General features: G+C 38.0%; 2 protein-coding genes across 2 annotated transcripts; both read left to right on the forward strand.

Annotated features, from left to right (window-relative positions):
• Nucleotides 1-5,464: 5,464 nt before the first annotated feature.
• Nucleotides 5,465-7,435, forward strand: LOC139927951 (GTPase IMAP family member 2-like). Its single transcript, XM_078285394.1, has 3 exons — nucleotides 5,465-5,477; nucleotides 6,153-6,251; nucleotides 6,849-7,435. Exons 1-3 carry the CDS (start codon nucleotides 5,465-5,467, stop codon nucleotides 7,433-7,435), a joined length of 699 nt encoding a protein of 232 aa, XP_078141520.1.
• An 883-nt stretch (nucleotides 7,436-8,318) lies between these two features.
• Nucleotides 8,319-11,797, forward strand: LOC144539628 (GTPase IMAP family member 8-like). The gene has a single exon (XM_078285355.1). It carries the CDS (start codon nucleotides 8,332-8,334, stop codon nucleotides 10,900-10,902), a length of 2,571 nt encoding a protein of 856 aa, XP_078141481.1. The 5' UTR covers nucleotides 8,319-8,331; the 3' UTR covers nucleotides 10,903-11,797.
• The last annotated feature ends 2,175 nt before the right edge of the window (nucleotides 11,798-13,972 follow it).

Raw genomic sequence — 13,972 nt, forward strand, 5'->3', positions numbered from 1 at the left:
TTAACCTTATCATGGGTTAAGGGATTTATTCATGGGTAAGGAGTTATTAATGGAAAGTTCCTGTCTCCCTGAATTTTACGTTAAATTAGAAAGTAAGGAGTCAAGATTAAGGGGATGTTTAAGGAGATTTCGCTGGGATCTCCTCCATTAATAACTGCCTTAATTAATTTTGAGGGGTTTTTGAATGAATTAAGACGTGAATTAACGTAAATTAATGAAAATGGAAGGTTATTTTAAGGGATTGCTGGTTCGTATAAGATTCCTGATTTTCAAGCCCCTCAAGGTGTTCTCCCGTGGTTTCATTTCTCCACATTTCCCCCTATGTTTTGACCAGATTTCAAAATATGCTCATTTATACTAGGCCTATTTGTCAAAAAAAATCTATGCCCTATGCCAGTGGTTCTCAACGTGGCGTCCGGGGACCCCCACAGGTCCTTGAGGGGGTTCCAGGGGTCCACAGCAAATTGATGAATTGTTAAACTTCAGCATTATTTCATTTACAAGAAGTTAACACAATTAGAGAATGTAGAAGAATGACTGTTCTGATCATAGTTTCTCTGTTATCTCTCTACCTGCAATACAGACAGTCATGGAGTTCTGGACAAAATCATATCTGACAATAAAAATATTCTCAGATTTGGGTCCGAGAGACAAAATCTCATCAAATGGGGGTCTGTGGCTCTAATGTGGACTAAATTAGGGTCCTTGATATGAAAAAGGTTGAGAATCACTGCCCTATTCTACTACTGCTGTTTCTGAACGGTCAACAAAATATGTCACACCAAATGTACCGTTAGTTAGTTCAGTGGCCGTTTGAGGCAAATGCGCCTATACCGCGAAAAAGAAAAGGAGATTGTGAAGAAAAAGAAATATGCCTGTTAGTTTCGTGGAAGGACCAGACATCTTTCTCTTTATTCATAAAAGTTCAGATTGCGGAGATAGCTAAGGTTTCTGAATCTTATGCTGTGTTCCATATTTAAATTTGGCCAATGGAAAATACTGTTTACCATGCAACATATAGACCTTTTTCACAGCAGCCATGTTGACGTGTCATAGCAGGGTAAACACAGGTGTAACTAATAGGCCTATAACATTAATGATGGTTCCATTACATTTAGGTGTTCCAGTGCCATTCCAATGAGCCAGCATGCACAATACCAGGCCTGGCACTGGAACACCTAACCATCATTAATGTTATTAGTTACACCTGCTATGACACCTCAAAATAGCTGCTGGGAAAAAGGTCTATTTGGCCACGTTAGCTATTAGCATAGCTAGCAACTCTAAGTGCAACTTTACATTTCAAATTCATATGTTTAACCATTTACCACATGGGTGTTGTGACAGACATATTTTTGTGTATTTTGAGAATTATAAACATGTTAAAAGTAATGCTGTGTAGTGTTTAGTATATTGACATGATGTCAGGTAACTGCATCTTGGAAAACTCAGGGTTGAGAAATCTTGCCTGAGTTTCCTACTTGGAATTCCAACTTGAAGAGCAGTTCGATTGCATTTTTCCTAGTAGGAAGTCAGAATATACTGTACCATCTCTGACTTTGAATGGAACACAGCATTAAAATGTTTTGGGGTAGGACCCATGGAAGTTATGTTACGGGGTAGTAGATAGGACCTGGGGTAAGACAGGACCTTGGTAGGACCGGTGGCGGCCATGTTGGGAAACCATCATGCAATTCCAGTGCAACTGTCCATGGTCAACTTTTGTTGTGTGGTTGGCTGTTCCAATAAAGCAGGAAGAAAGCAATTATTGAAAATCAAGGAGAAAAAACCAAACAAAATCATCAGAAAAAAGCAGACAGTTATTAATGGCCTCAATCAATCACAAACACATGAAGACAGACAGTAACCAGTACAGGGTGTGCTCAGATCAGTTCAGTGCCGGCGTGCCCTATATGCAGACTATGCAAGTTGTGTAGGGCCCCGACCTCATACGGCCCGTGGCTACTGGCCAAAAAAAGAAAAAAAAAATTTAAGAAAAAAGTGTTGCTATTTATGTATCTGATTTTGTATTGGCACATAAATTAAATGAGAGGCGGGGCCATGGGGTCCCCATTATCATGGATAGATCTGATTGGTTAAAGGGCCGTTGTTTATCTGAACCATGCGTTCGGACTGCAGTGATGCATGCAATCTAAAAAAACCCAGATATGGACCCAAAAAACAGGTATAGCGGGCAGAAGAAAAAAAGGCAAAGAAGGCTTGAGCTGAAATTCAAGGTCAAGATAAAGGTAAGAAAATAACTCTTATTGAAATGTCTATCCATTAATTAGCTACCAGATGTTTAATTGCAGGTAGGTGTCGTTAGGTGCAGATGATGTGAGCTTCCCTCGCCTCGCTATAATGTCAAAACACTCTAGGTAATGAATGAATGTCCCAAGAATGTGTAAATGGGGTCTTAGATCCCTCTGTATCCGTGCATCAGGTAAATAGGCTACATTATTAGGCTACATTACTGAAATGAGCAATGGGCCTATTTTTCATGTAAAATGCCATATTTTGAACATTTTGTTACTATGTTTATATTGTCAATTGAAATGAGCTGAATGAATTTTTCCATGTTGTGTCTCTAAGTTGATACATTTTTCAATCGTTTTGTAAAACAATCTTTAATGTATGTGAACAACATTTTATAATGTATATGTATAAGTTTAAAAGAGCCTAATAATCATACTTCTGAAAGGAGAATAATTTATTTGAGATCTTATATATATATACATATATATATATATATATATATATATATATATATATATATATATATATATATATATATATATCTATATAGGCTATAGCCTATATTTATAAAATCAGAGCTAAATTTAGCTGCCAAAAAATGCAAGACTGTGCATTTTTAAGAAGGTTAGTGATTGGTTTGTTATTATTGTATATACCCACAATGTCCAGAATACATTTATTTGTTATTTTATAAGAGAAGTGTCTCATGGTCTTTATTTGTAGAACACTACTTTTGTGGTCGGTGTGACACATCCTACTAGACAAAATTTACAGCCACTGTGGTGTAAGCAAGGGTTGATTTTTTATAATTTTTTTGCTTAGGGCCTCTCTTTATTTTACTTTTTGCCTTTTCGCCTGGTCATCAGAACCGGCACTGGATCAGTTTATATCAGGGGAGTTTTAACGCTAAAGTTTTAAAGCTAACCTCGCTTTCCAAATATAAAGCTTGCCATCCAAGAGAAAGAAATGTGACATCTGCTAAACTGAACAGCTGTAAGAAAACATAATGGGTAGAATATAATATGATATAATATATAACATACAACAAAATTAGTTTTATTGACCCCTGAGGGGAAATTGGGTCATTACAGCAGCAGAGAATAGAGGTGAAGATCGGATAATGCAAAGTAAATAAAAACTACAAAGGTTAGTGAGGGAAAAATGTGAGATAGAGTACCTGTGATGTTGATATAATAATAAGCCAAGTAGCTGTATGCCTTGCTCTTCTCAGCCAGTTCCAGCCAATTCCATGTTGTATCATTCACTGTAGTTATTATACATGTAAACATGCATAAGTGACCTGCTAACAGTAGCTCTGCCTCTTTGAAGCTGTGAGTTGATTGCCAGCTGTCATTTCTGTGCAAGTGTGTGTGTGGCTTAACAAATAATTGTTATGATAGCATTTGGGCCAAACCACTGTTTAATAGCCAAACATGATGATGCAGTACACAGCTACAGGCCTGCCAGGCTGCTAAACATTGACTTGGCTGTTTCACTGACTTGACTTACTTTCACTGGCGTCTGTCAAGTCCTTCCCACTCTTATGGGGAAAAAACAAAGGTTGTCTCAGGTGAGCTGGTTATAGATGTGGAGCTTGGACTTTCATTTATGTGCTTGGACGAAGAATGGCGCAGTGAGGATTTCACCTGGTGAGTAGACTTAATCGAAAATAAATGCGAACAAATAAACAAAGAAATGTATATGCTCATAGGAAAGGCTACATCTTCAAATTGTTAATTGAAAATTGATAATTGATAATCCTCGGGTGTGTGTCAACTGTTCAGGCCTGGTGATCAGATCGGAGCAACTTCAAAAACTAAGCTGATAAGAATACACTGTACATTCACATATTTTACTAATATAAATACAGACGTACAATCCAAAATAACAGCAACAGCAACCTCAGAGACGTGCGGCATGTTCAGCTAATTGAAGAGGAAATAACAACTATCAAACAGGCTGACTGAAATCTGATTAATTATATTTTGATCTTAATTATAAGAATCAAGGCCAAAGATTTGTTCAGTTTACCATTTGAGAAATCTTTCTAAAATAAGGTTGTTTCTAATCTTTATTGACATAGAGAACGTTATTCATGCCTTTATCTGTCTTAGATCAGCAGATAAAGCTCTGATCCAGAGTCTAAAGTCCAGACAGAAGGTGAATGAGGAAGTATAACCCTCACTTGACATTATAAACATTACAGCAATTACTACTACTACTACTAGTACTATTTTTACTACTAAGACTAATGCTGCTGCTAATAATAATAGATGTTATATAGTAACTTTTTTCTTCAGGGAAGGTTTGTTAAGAATGTATGCTCTTTTCAGCAGCACCCAGCTTCACACCCATGGTTATACATGTACACACACACACACACACACACACACATATGGTGGGCAGCAGTAGCCAGAGGTTAAATAAGCAACATGTTAAAATCTAGGTGGGGAAGGTGAATGAGAAACTCTCTCCCCTCTCCAGTAGAGCTGCTCAGTGTTCACCAGTATCAGACTGTGGTTATACTGGGCAGATACCAGAGTGAAGGTGTGTAACTGTGTGAATATGAAGCAGAGTGGAGCTGGAAAAGAGCATGCATACAGTTATAAATAAAGGTTTGAAAAAATAGATGTATTTCAAAAGTTTTTGCCCATCCTGAGTTTTTGCATTTTTATTGTGCTGCAAAATAATCAAAAAATGCAATTATTTGACAGCTTTTGTCCAAGATCTACATCCATATTTTTCAAAACCCCTAACTACAATCTAACCTTATTTGAATTTTACATCATACCTTCACAACAATAATTTCTAATACTATAGAACAGTTGATGACACAAAGCTCCCCGGTCTACACACAGTAAACCTCCTCAGAGGTCAGAGGTCACAGAGCAGCAACAAGTGAGATTCACTGCCTGCACAAGAGACTTTTGGCAGTGTTGGGGTGTATTGCAAACTCACAAAATCATGATACACCCCCTTGACATTGATATGGATTAACACTGTGGGTGGGTGTGTGTGTGTGTGTGAGTGAGAGAGAGAGAGAGAGAGAGAGAGAGAGAGAGAGAGAGAGAGAGAGAGAGAGAGAGAGTCAGAGAGGGACGTTTATATTTTCATTTTTCCCCCCCCTTCTTGTATTTCAAGGTTCTTAAAAACCAACAGATGTTCTCCTCCAGTTGAATTTCTCTCTGGTTTCCAGTAGAGAGACATCATGGCAGCATCTGGTGAGTCCAGTCTGACTTTAAATCAGAAATATGCACTAACTGTAAATTTGTTCAGAATTATTTTGTTCTATTTCCTCCATACAACTTGATAGAATACTCATTTCTGTTAAGCTAATTTTTTTTTTATTAAATATTCCTAGCTTTGAAATCATACCAACAAAGTATAATAAAAATTAATACACTGATCATTATCTTGCACATCTGTAAATCTTTAACTTTTGTTCACTAACTTACAGCTCTATACTTTATTGCTGCGGTGACCCAGTTTCTCAATAAAGTTTCTCTTATCTTAATTTTTCCACCATTCCAGCTTGTCTTGTCATTCCAGTGTGTAAAGCCTTTAGAATTCCACTTGGTGGAGACAAAACATTAAATTTCACTGGATCCACAACACAAGGTGGAGCGTTTTTGCTGCCATGTAACTTTCCACCACCCTTAGCTGACTGTTTTGGTCTTCTGTTTTATCCTGATCTCAGAAGCATCATGTACTATTACTTGTTGTGACTGATACAATATGATCTGGATACAAAATGGTGGAAATATTCTGAAGACCAAAGGATAGATTGTTAGATAATAGTGGGAGGTGCAGCAAATGGGGGACAACAACAAGCATTTTAAATTACATAATTATTTTCATAAGCAGGTTAATTATATGAGAAACTTGCCAGTCTAAAGGAATTTTGTCTGAAATTGTATTTTTCTGCATTTTTACAGCGGGAGAGGATGTGAAACCCCTGAAGCGCAGCAGCAGCTATGAATACCTGCCGCCTCTCAGTGAGTTAAACTGAACTGAATCTGAACTGTTTTGGTGTTTCTTGAAGTTTCCAAAATTCAGGTTTGCACAAACTATAATATTTAATAAAGTAATTAAGCCCCTAACGTATGTGGTAGGAACTCTACAAATAACGTCGTCATCACAAGTTCACATTTTCTTTCATTTAAAGATCAAGATCAAAGGTGAGCTACCAAGAAGTCCGCCTCTACAAAAAAACTGGCTTTGGATTCCCTTCCTGGTCATCAGTCAATCAGAAATGGAAAAAAGCAGATCCAAGGCACTCTTCTCATAAAAAAAAGTTAAAAAGCCTTTATTATAATGGCTAATGCATGACATAAACATTAAAAACCTGGACCATGTTTTTTTGGCACCAGGTTGAGAAGAATGCCTTGGATCTGCTTTTTTCCATTTCTTCATGTTGTTAATCCTGACACCCCATTTCCAAAGAACCCTCTCCATACTAGATTGAAGCCATGGCAGTGTTCCTCCTCTCGGATTCTTAGGTTAAAATCTTGTTGGGTTTATTGTGCCTTAGGCTAAGTGTCCTCTTGGTTGCCTTTTATAATTCAGTGTTTTCATTTTTGTTTTAATTTCAGTGTCTGAGCTGAGGGTTGTGCTGCTGGGGAACAGCTGGTCTGAGAGGAGCGCAGTAGGGAACCTCATACTGGGAAAGACTGCATTCGTCACTCAAACAGTACCTCGCCGCTGCCTGAGAGTCAGTGGACTGTTGCAGAAGACAAAATTAGTGGTCATCAACACTCCAGATCTGCTGCTTCCCAACATCTCCCAAGACAAACTGACAAAGCATGTAGAAACCTGTGTGAGACTCTCTGCTCCTGGACCTCATGTATTCCTGCTGGTTCTACAGCCTGAAGACTTCACTGAGGAACAGAAACTGAGGTTACACAAAATCCTGGAAACCTTCAGTGAGCGCTCATTTGATCATTCACTGGTATTGATATCAACACCCAGAGAGAAGAGATCAGGTGTCCTGGAAAACTATATGCACTGTCCAGCCTTACAAGACATGATCAGAAAATGTAGAAACAGGTACTTGAAGCAGAAGCACCTTGAACTCCCAGAACTGTTAACATGCCTGGGACAAATTGTGAAGGAAAACAATGGAGTGCATGTTAACTTGGATCCTGCTAGCGCTGTTGGTAAGTGCAGGAAAACATTTTGACTGTGATGAGAACTTTGTTAATTAACACAAATGACTCTATGGTGATGTACTGGCTATTATCATTTAAGCTATTACTGAAATATATCATGGAAAATAACCCTTCCTACCAGTGTAAGTAAATCATACGTTTTTATTATCAGTTAGATATCTGTAACATGGTGTCAAAATATTGGTTAAACGCTGCCTCCTTTAAATTAGATTCAAGTCAAAAATAAATGCGTGTAGTTGCAGTGCAGCTGTAAACAGATTCTCAATCACTAGTAATGTGGTGAAATATTAGTTCATCTATCCAGTGCCAGATGTCATTCCATGTTCATATATGTAGTATGGCACTGAACCTTGCTAGAAACTGCAAAACGTGACACTAAAACAAGACGTGAACGTTTTTCAACAACCATGATCTTGATGACAATCAGCTGACTGAAAAGGATCCATCATTAGCCAAGTGTAGCCAACTTAGTGGTGTGTTAATTTAAGAGTTTGTACCACACAGAATCAACTTTCACATATTTAACTGTACTGGGCCTATTCATTTTGACACAAAAAGAAGGAATTTCTGATCAATGTCCCAAACACTCTTTACTAATATGAATGAATGTGATAAATGGATAGAGGGTGGTCAGAGTGGGCCCATTGCAATCTTCTAAATTAATTTTTTATGTTTTTATTTTTACTTTACAGCATCTGGACTCAGGATTGTGCTGTTGGGAAAAAGTCAGGACAAAAAGATAACACTTGGTAACTTCATCATAGGGAAAAAAGCTTTTTCTCAGAAATACTTCCCAACCAAGGAAACACACTGTGTGACTGCCTGTGGAGAGTGGAAGGGAAAGTCTTTAACAGTAGTGAAAACCCCAGATACCTTCAGTCTACCTTTGGAAACAGTGAGACAAGAGATGAGGAACTGCATGACTCTCTGCTGCCCTGGACCAAATGTACTGTTGCTGTTAGTGAAGCCTTCTGAATTCACAGAGGAGAACAGACTCACACTGAAGTTCATCCTGAGTTTGTTTGGTGAAGAAGCCTTTAAATACTCAATGGTCATCATAACACATAATGAGGAGGGAGAGAATTCCCCAGTGAGTCAAGTCATCAGAGATTGCAGACAAAGGCAGCACAGAATCAACCTTGATAAAAAAGATCTTCCTAAAAATGACCTTCAAGAATTGATGGGAAAGATAGAGAATATGCTGAGTGATAACAGGGGAGGATATCTCACCTGTACTGAAGGGGCTGATCCCATGACAGTGTCTGAATGTTCCCACCCCACTCTGAACCTGGTGTTATGTGGGAGAAGTGGAGCAGGGAAGACTTCAGCAGCCAACGCCATTCTGGGAGAAAGAAAGTTTGGTCCACCTGCCAACTCATCAGTATGTGTGAAACATCAGGGAGAGGTGTGCAGACGTTGGGTTTCCCTGGTGGAGCTTCCTGCCTTGTCTGGAAAACCTCAGGATGCAGTGATGAAGGACTCACTCTGCTGTCTCTCCCTCTGTGATCCTGAGGGCGTCCATGCCTTCGTCCTGGTCATACCTGTGGGTCCCCTCACTGATGAAGACAAGGGAGAGTTAGTGACCATCCAGAACACTTTCAGCTCTCAAGTCAATGACTTTACCATGATTCTGTTCCCTGTGGAGTCAGATCCTACCGCTCCAGCTGTTGTTAACTTTCTAAAGGAAAACAAGGATATCAAGGAGCTCTGTCAGCGCTGTGGAGGCCGATTTGTTGTCCTCAACATTAAGGACAAGCAGCAGGTCCCTGAGGTGTTGGAGACTGTGGAAAACATGAAAGCTGCAGGATCCAGATGCTTCACAATGGAGATGTTTACCAAGGCACAGATGGATAAGGTTATAGAGCAGGAGAGCACTAATACAAGACTTAAGTCGGAACTGCAGGATCTGAAAAAGAAGAGTGAGAAGGCAGGTGATGATGAAAATCAGAGCACAGAGTGTCTCAGGATGGTGCTGATAGGGAAGACTGGCAGTGGGAAGAGTGCCACTGGAAATACCATCTTGGGCAAAAAGCATTTTAATTCCAAATCCAGCCAGAAGTCTGTGACCAAGTTTTGCCAGAAAGCATCTGGAGAGATTGATGGCAGGCCTGTCGTTGTGGTCGACACCCCCGGCTTGTTCGACACAACTCTCTCCAACGATGAGGTTGAACAGGAGCTTCTGAAATGCATCAGCATGTTGGCTCCTGGACCTCATGTGTTCTTACTGGTGCTGCAGATTGGTCGCTTTACACAGGAGGAAAAAGACACTGTGAAACTCATCAAGAAATCTTTTGGCAAGACTTCAGGAGGTTTCATCATTGTTACATTCACTAGAGGAGATGACGTGGAAAATCAATCATTTGAGAGTTACATTGAAGAAGACTGTGATGACTTTGTCAAAAAACTGATACATGACTGTGGAGGGAGATACCATGTCTTCAATAACAAGGATCAGACAAACCGCACACAAGTCAGTGAGTTGTTGACCAAGATTGAGGCAATGGTGAAGAAAAATGGTGGCGGCTGCTACACAACTGAGATGTTCCAAGAGGCAGATGCAGCCATACAAAAAGAAATGGAGAAGATTTTGAAGGAGAAGGAAGAAGAGATGCAGAGAGAGAAGGAGGAGCTTGAAAGAAAACATGAAGAAGAAATGCAAGTGATGAGAAGAAAAATGAAAGAACAGAGATCAGAAATTGAACGAGAGAGAAATCTGAGAGCCAAACAACTGAAGGAAAAGGAGGAACACATTAACAAGGAGCGTGAGGAGAGACAGAAAGAACAGGAAATGAGAGAAGAAGAAGACAGGAAAAGGAAAATACAGGAGAAAAGTAAACAACAGGAATGGGAACAAAAATTTGAAGCCTTGGAGAAAAAAATAAAATCAGAATCAAAGGAAAACGTTGACAGAAAGCTGGAGCAGAGTAGAGAAGACATGAGAAAAGAACGAGAGGCTTGGGAGAAAGAACGAAAAGAATGGTGGGAAAAAAGATATCGGGAAGATGAACAGAGAAGAGAGGAGGAGCAAACAAGATTTAAAAAGCTCCAAGAAGAGTACGAGCAGGAAAGAGAAAAAGATGAAAACAAAAAAAAAGAAGAGGATCGAATCAGAATAGAACAGGAAGAAAAGGAGCGAAAAGAATTAGAGGAAGACTATAAGAAAAATCTTGAGAAAATGAAGAATAAATATGAAGAGGAGGCCAGAAAGAAAGCTGAAGAATTAAATGATTTCAGAGAGAGATACACCAAGGACTTTGATGCTCTGATGGAAAAGTATGATGAGGAAATTAAGGATCTGAGGAGACAGTATGAGAAACAAATGCAAAAACAAGAGGAGCACGACAGAGAGTATGAACTCTTACACAATCTCTCAACCCACAAAGAAAAAAATCTTAAAGAAGAAATGAAGGACTTGCAGAAAAAATATGAACAAGAAATGAAACACTTGAAGCAGAAAGACAAATGCACCATCGCCTGATCATGCTGCCTGACTCCTCAGTACTGCAGTTCATTATGATGTTAACACTGTAACATTTAACATCATCAATGTTCAGGCCTTGATCAGTATAACTGACATTGTTTCAGGTGAAATGTTTTAAGGTTTTATCAACTCTACCACTCTGCATCCCACACCCCCAAACCACCACACACACACACACACACACACACACACACACATTTGTTTTTAAGTAAATATACTTTTCACATCAGAAAATACAAAAATAATGAAGAAAGACATAAATGATTTAAGGATACCTTGTTTGTTTCTTCCATTTCATTATGAGTTAATTATGAGTCATGAAATATTTTTTTATTTAATCTACAAACATTTTTAATGTTTCTCTTTTTTTTATAGTTATTTACTTTAAATACTTTTTTAATAGTTTTTATCACATCGCTTCAATGTTTTATCACTGCAACTAAACTAAACTGCTTAAATGTGATGCATAAATTAACAAGTGTTCATTTTAATGATATGAATCTAGTGATTCAGGCCAGCAGCTAAACCGCTTGCTGACTGTGCTGATATTTTCAAAAATGGTTAAATTGTCATGTATGTCATCGTTTAAACTTTAACGTTCGGCCTCTTCTTTGCCTCAATATGTTGCTGTAAAGTTCTATCAGTCTGTCAGTGTGAACAGACAGCAGGTTAGTGAAGCCTGGAAGATCTGCTTGTTGCATTTAAAATGATCTTTGTTTCCTTTTGACTAAAAGAAACATGATGTTGAAATGTTACAGGATGTAGAGAAAACAATGAAGGGCCAAGTTAAATAAAATGTTTTCCCCCTAACATCTAATTCATAAATATTACAGTATATCTTAAATATAAGCAAAATATATTAGAACTGTTGACATCAGAGAAATACAAAAGGTTGAATAAGGTTGAATAATGACATGATGTAACAATGCATTGATTTTTTTTTTACAAAAAAAATTCTCACAAATTAAATGTCCTGTATTTGTTCATCGGTTCAACTTTTTGTCATTGAGTTTGTTTGTTTTGTTTTGTTTTTTTGCCTTTATAATGCTTTTATAAATCCTTTGAAGTTTATTTTTTCTCACCTACACAATCTGGAAATGTATTCTCTTGTTTCTTCTGTATTTGTTGTTCTGAATGTGCAAATAAACTTCACTAAACTAAACCTGAAGTGAGCTGAATAAAGTGTTTTCCATCACTGAGTGTGTCTGCTGCTCAGACTCCTGGGAGTCAAACAGCCTCATGGCTCCTACAGTCTGGAGTTAGAAGCTGCTGCTCAGCTCCATGTCACAGCTCAACACACACTCTGTACACTGAGAAACTGAGGAAACACACAGCAGACAGGTTGGACTTTAACTGCACAGGAGAAGGAACGGATTTCTAATGTGAATACACGTCTGTCTGATGGATGAAGGCTGAAACATTCAGAATCACAATACAGTCACACAGTGAGACGTTTTTACTTGATACCGCAAATGATCACCAATAAAATCACACTGACTGGTTCACTAATATTGGACAAATACAAGAAATACAATTTACATATACTTCAGAATATGTTCAGATATTTTTCAGAACATACAAAAATTGGCCATAAAGTATATAGTTTACACATGCCTACATGAGATTAATTTTGAAAAATGACAAGAAAATAAATTTTCCTGTTAATAACATATCTTTAATTATATCCAAAAATATATTTTGTTCTCTCCATACATTAAGAATGAATGTCATCTGCATGTACAAATACTTTTTCGGCCATTTTTATATATTTGAAACATCCGGACATATTCTGAAGGAAATGTGAAATGTGTTTTTTAAAGTGTGAATCTTCTTTACTTTAACTTTCATTTGCTTTGACTGATGGAGCAGAAAGAAATGTATCAGTAATGTGAATAGATCAAGATAATTTATAATACAACCCTCTGACAGGGTTTGACATGTTGAGTTTTGGCCATAACTCTCTCTGTGCCATGCATCAGGTGAGTGTGTGAATTAATTAGCAGCAGCTGTTAATGAGGTTTAGGTTGGTAGCTGCTGGGTCCTGTGGAAGAAAAGTCAAACTTATTCAATCTGCAGGTTGGGAGCAAGGGAACTCAAAATCTGGATGATTACACAGAGTTTTATAGTGTTGAATATTCATGAGTATGTTAATACAGAGAGAATATAATAAAGCTATTGGTCATAAAGTATAAGGTCATGTGACCAAGACTGAACAACCAATGATAATTATAGTTGTAGGAGATGAAGAGGTGAGCAGCTTCTTCTAAAGACAACAAGTTATTATTTTGTCAGTGTTTCTATGAGATTTGGGCATTTGCACATTCCAGACTCAGTTCAGTGAGAAACACACAAGATGTTACTTTAGACTTGAATCTTATAATGATGAAGCAGATTCAGTATTCTTGAGTTTTAGGCACTTAAAGTGCAAATATGGGTCAAAGGTTACATATTATAAAGCATATAGGAATGTTGCTTAGTATAGGAACCTTTCCATTTCTTCCTCAACAGTCCTTCACCTTATACCCAGTTATGGCACCGATGAAGACTGAATACATCTTAGGCCAATGTAGAAGAAAGTTGATAGATTTCCCTAAAGCGACATGTGAGCAAGGTTATTTTCCCTACTTGTCCACTCTTACTCAGGTAGATGGACGGACAGATCGCCTCATGGTCTTCTTGTCCACATTAAAAAGCCTCAAGTCTGCTGAGAATGTTCTGACCACTGTCTATGAACCCATAATCACAATAATCTTTCCAGATGGAACAAAATCCTGACCACATGACCTGCTCTTCTCCCAGGGTTCAACAGTTTTTCAAAGAAACTTGAAAGTAAATCCAAAACACTGAACTGAATTCACTGCACACAGATTAGAGGAATTGAAGAGGATTGTTTTAATGTTTTTATCTGTTTCCATGTAATTAGTCTTTCAACAGAAGAAAAAATATATTTTATCAACAAAATGCCCAAGATTTACAATGCACTTGCTTTCATCACTGTGTATTTACCATGTTTACTGTAGAATAAAACTGAAATGAGACTCCACTCAGTTGCTAACTGCTGTTGTTT

This window comes from Centroberyx gerrardi, chromosome 8, assembly GCF_048128805.1.
Source record: "Centroberyx gerrardi isolate f3 chromosome 8, fCenGer3.hap1.cur.20231027, whole genome shotgun sequence".
Lineage (NCBI taxonomy): Eukaryota > Metazoa > Chordata > Actinopteri > Beryciformes > Berycidae > Centroberyx > Centroberyx gerrardi.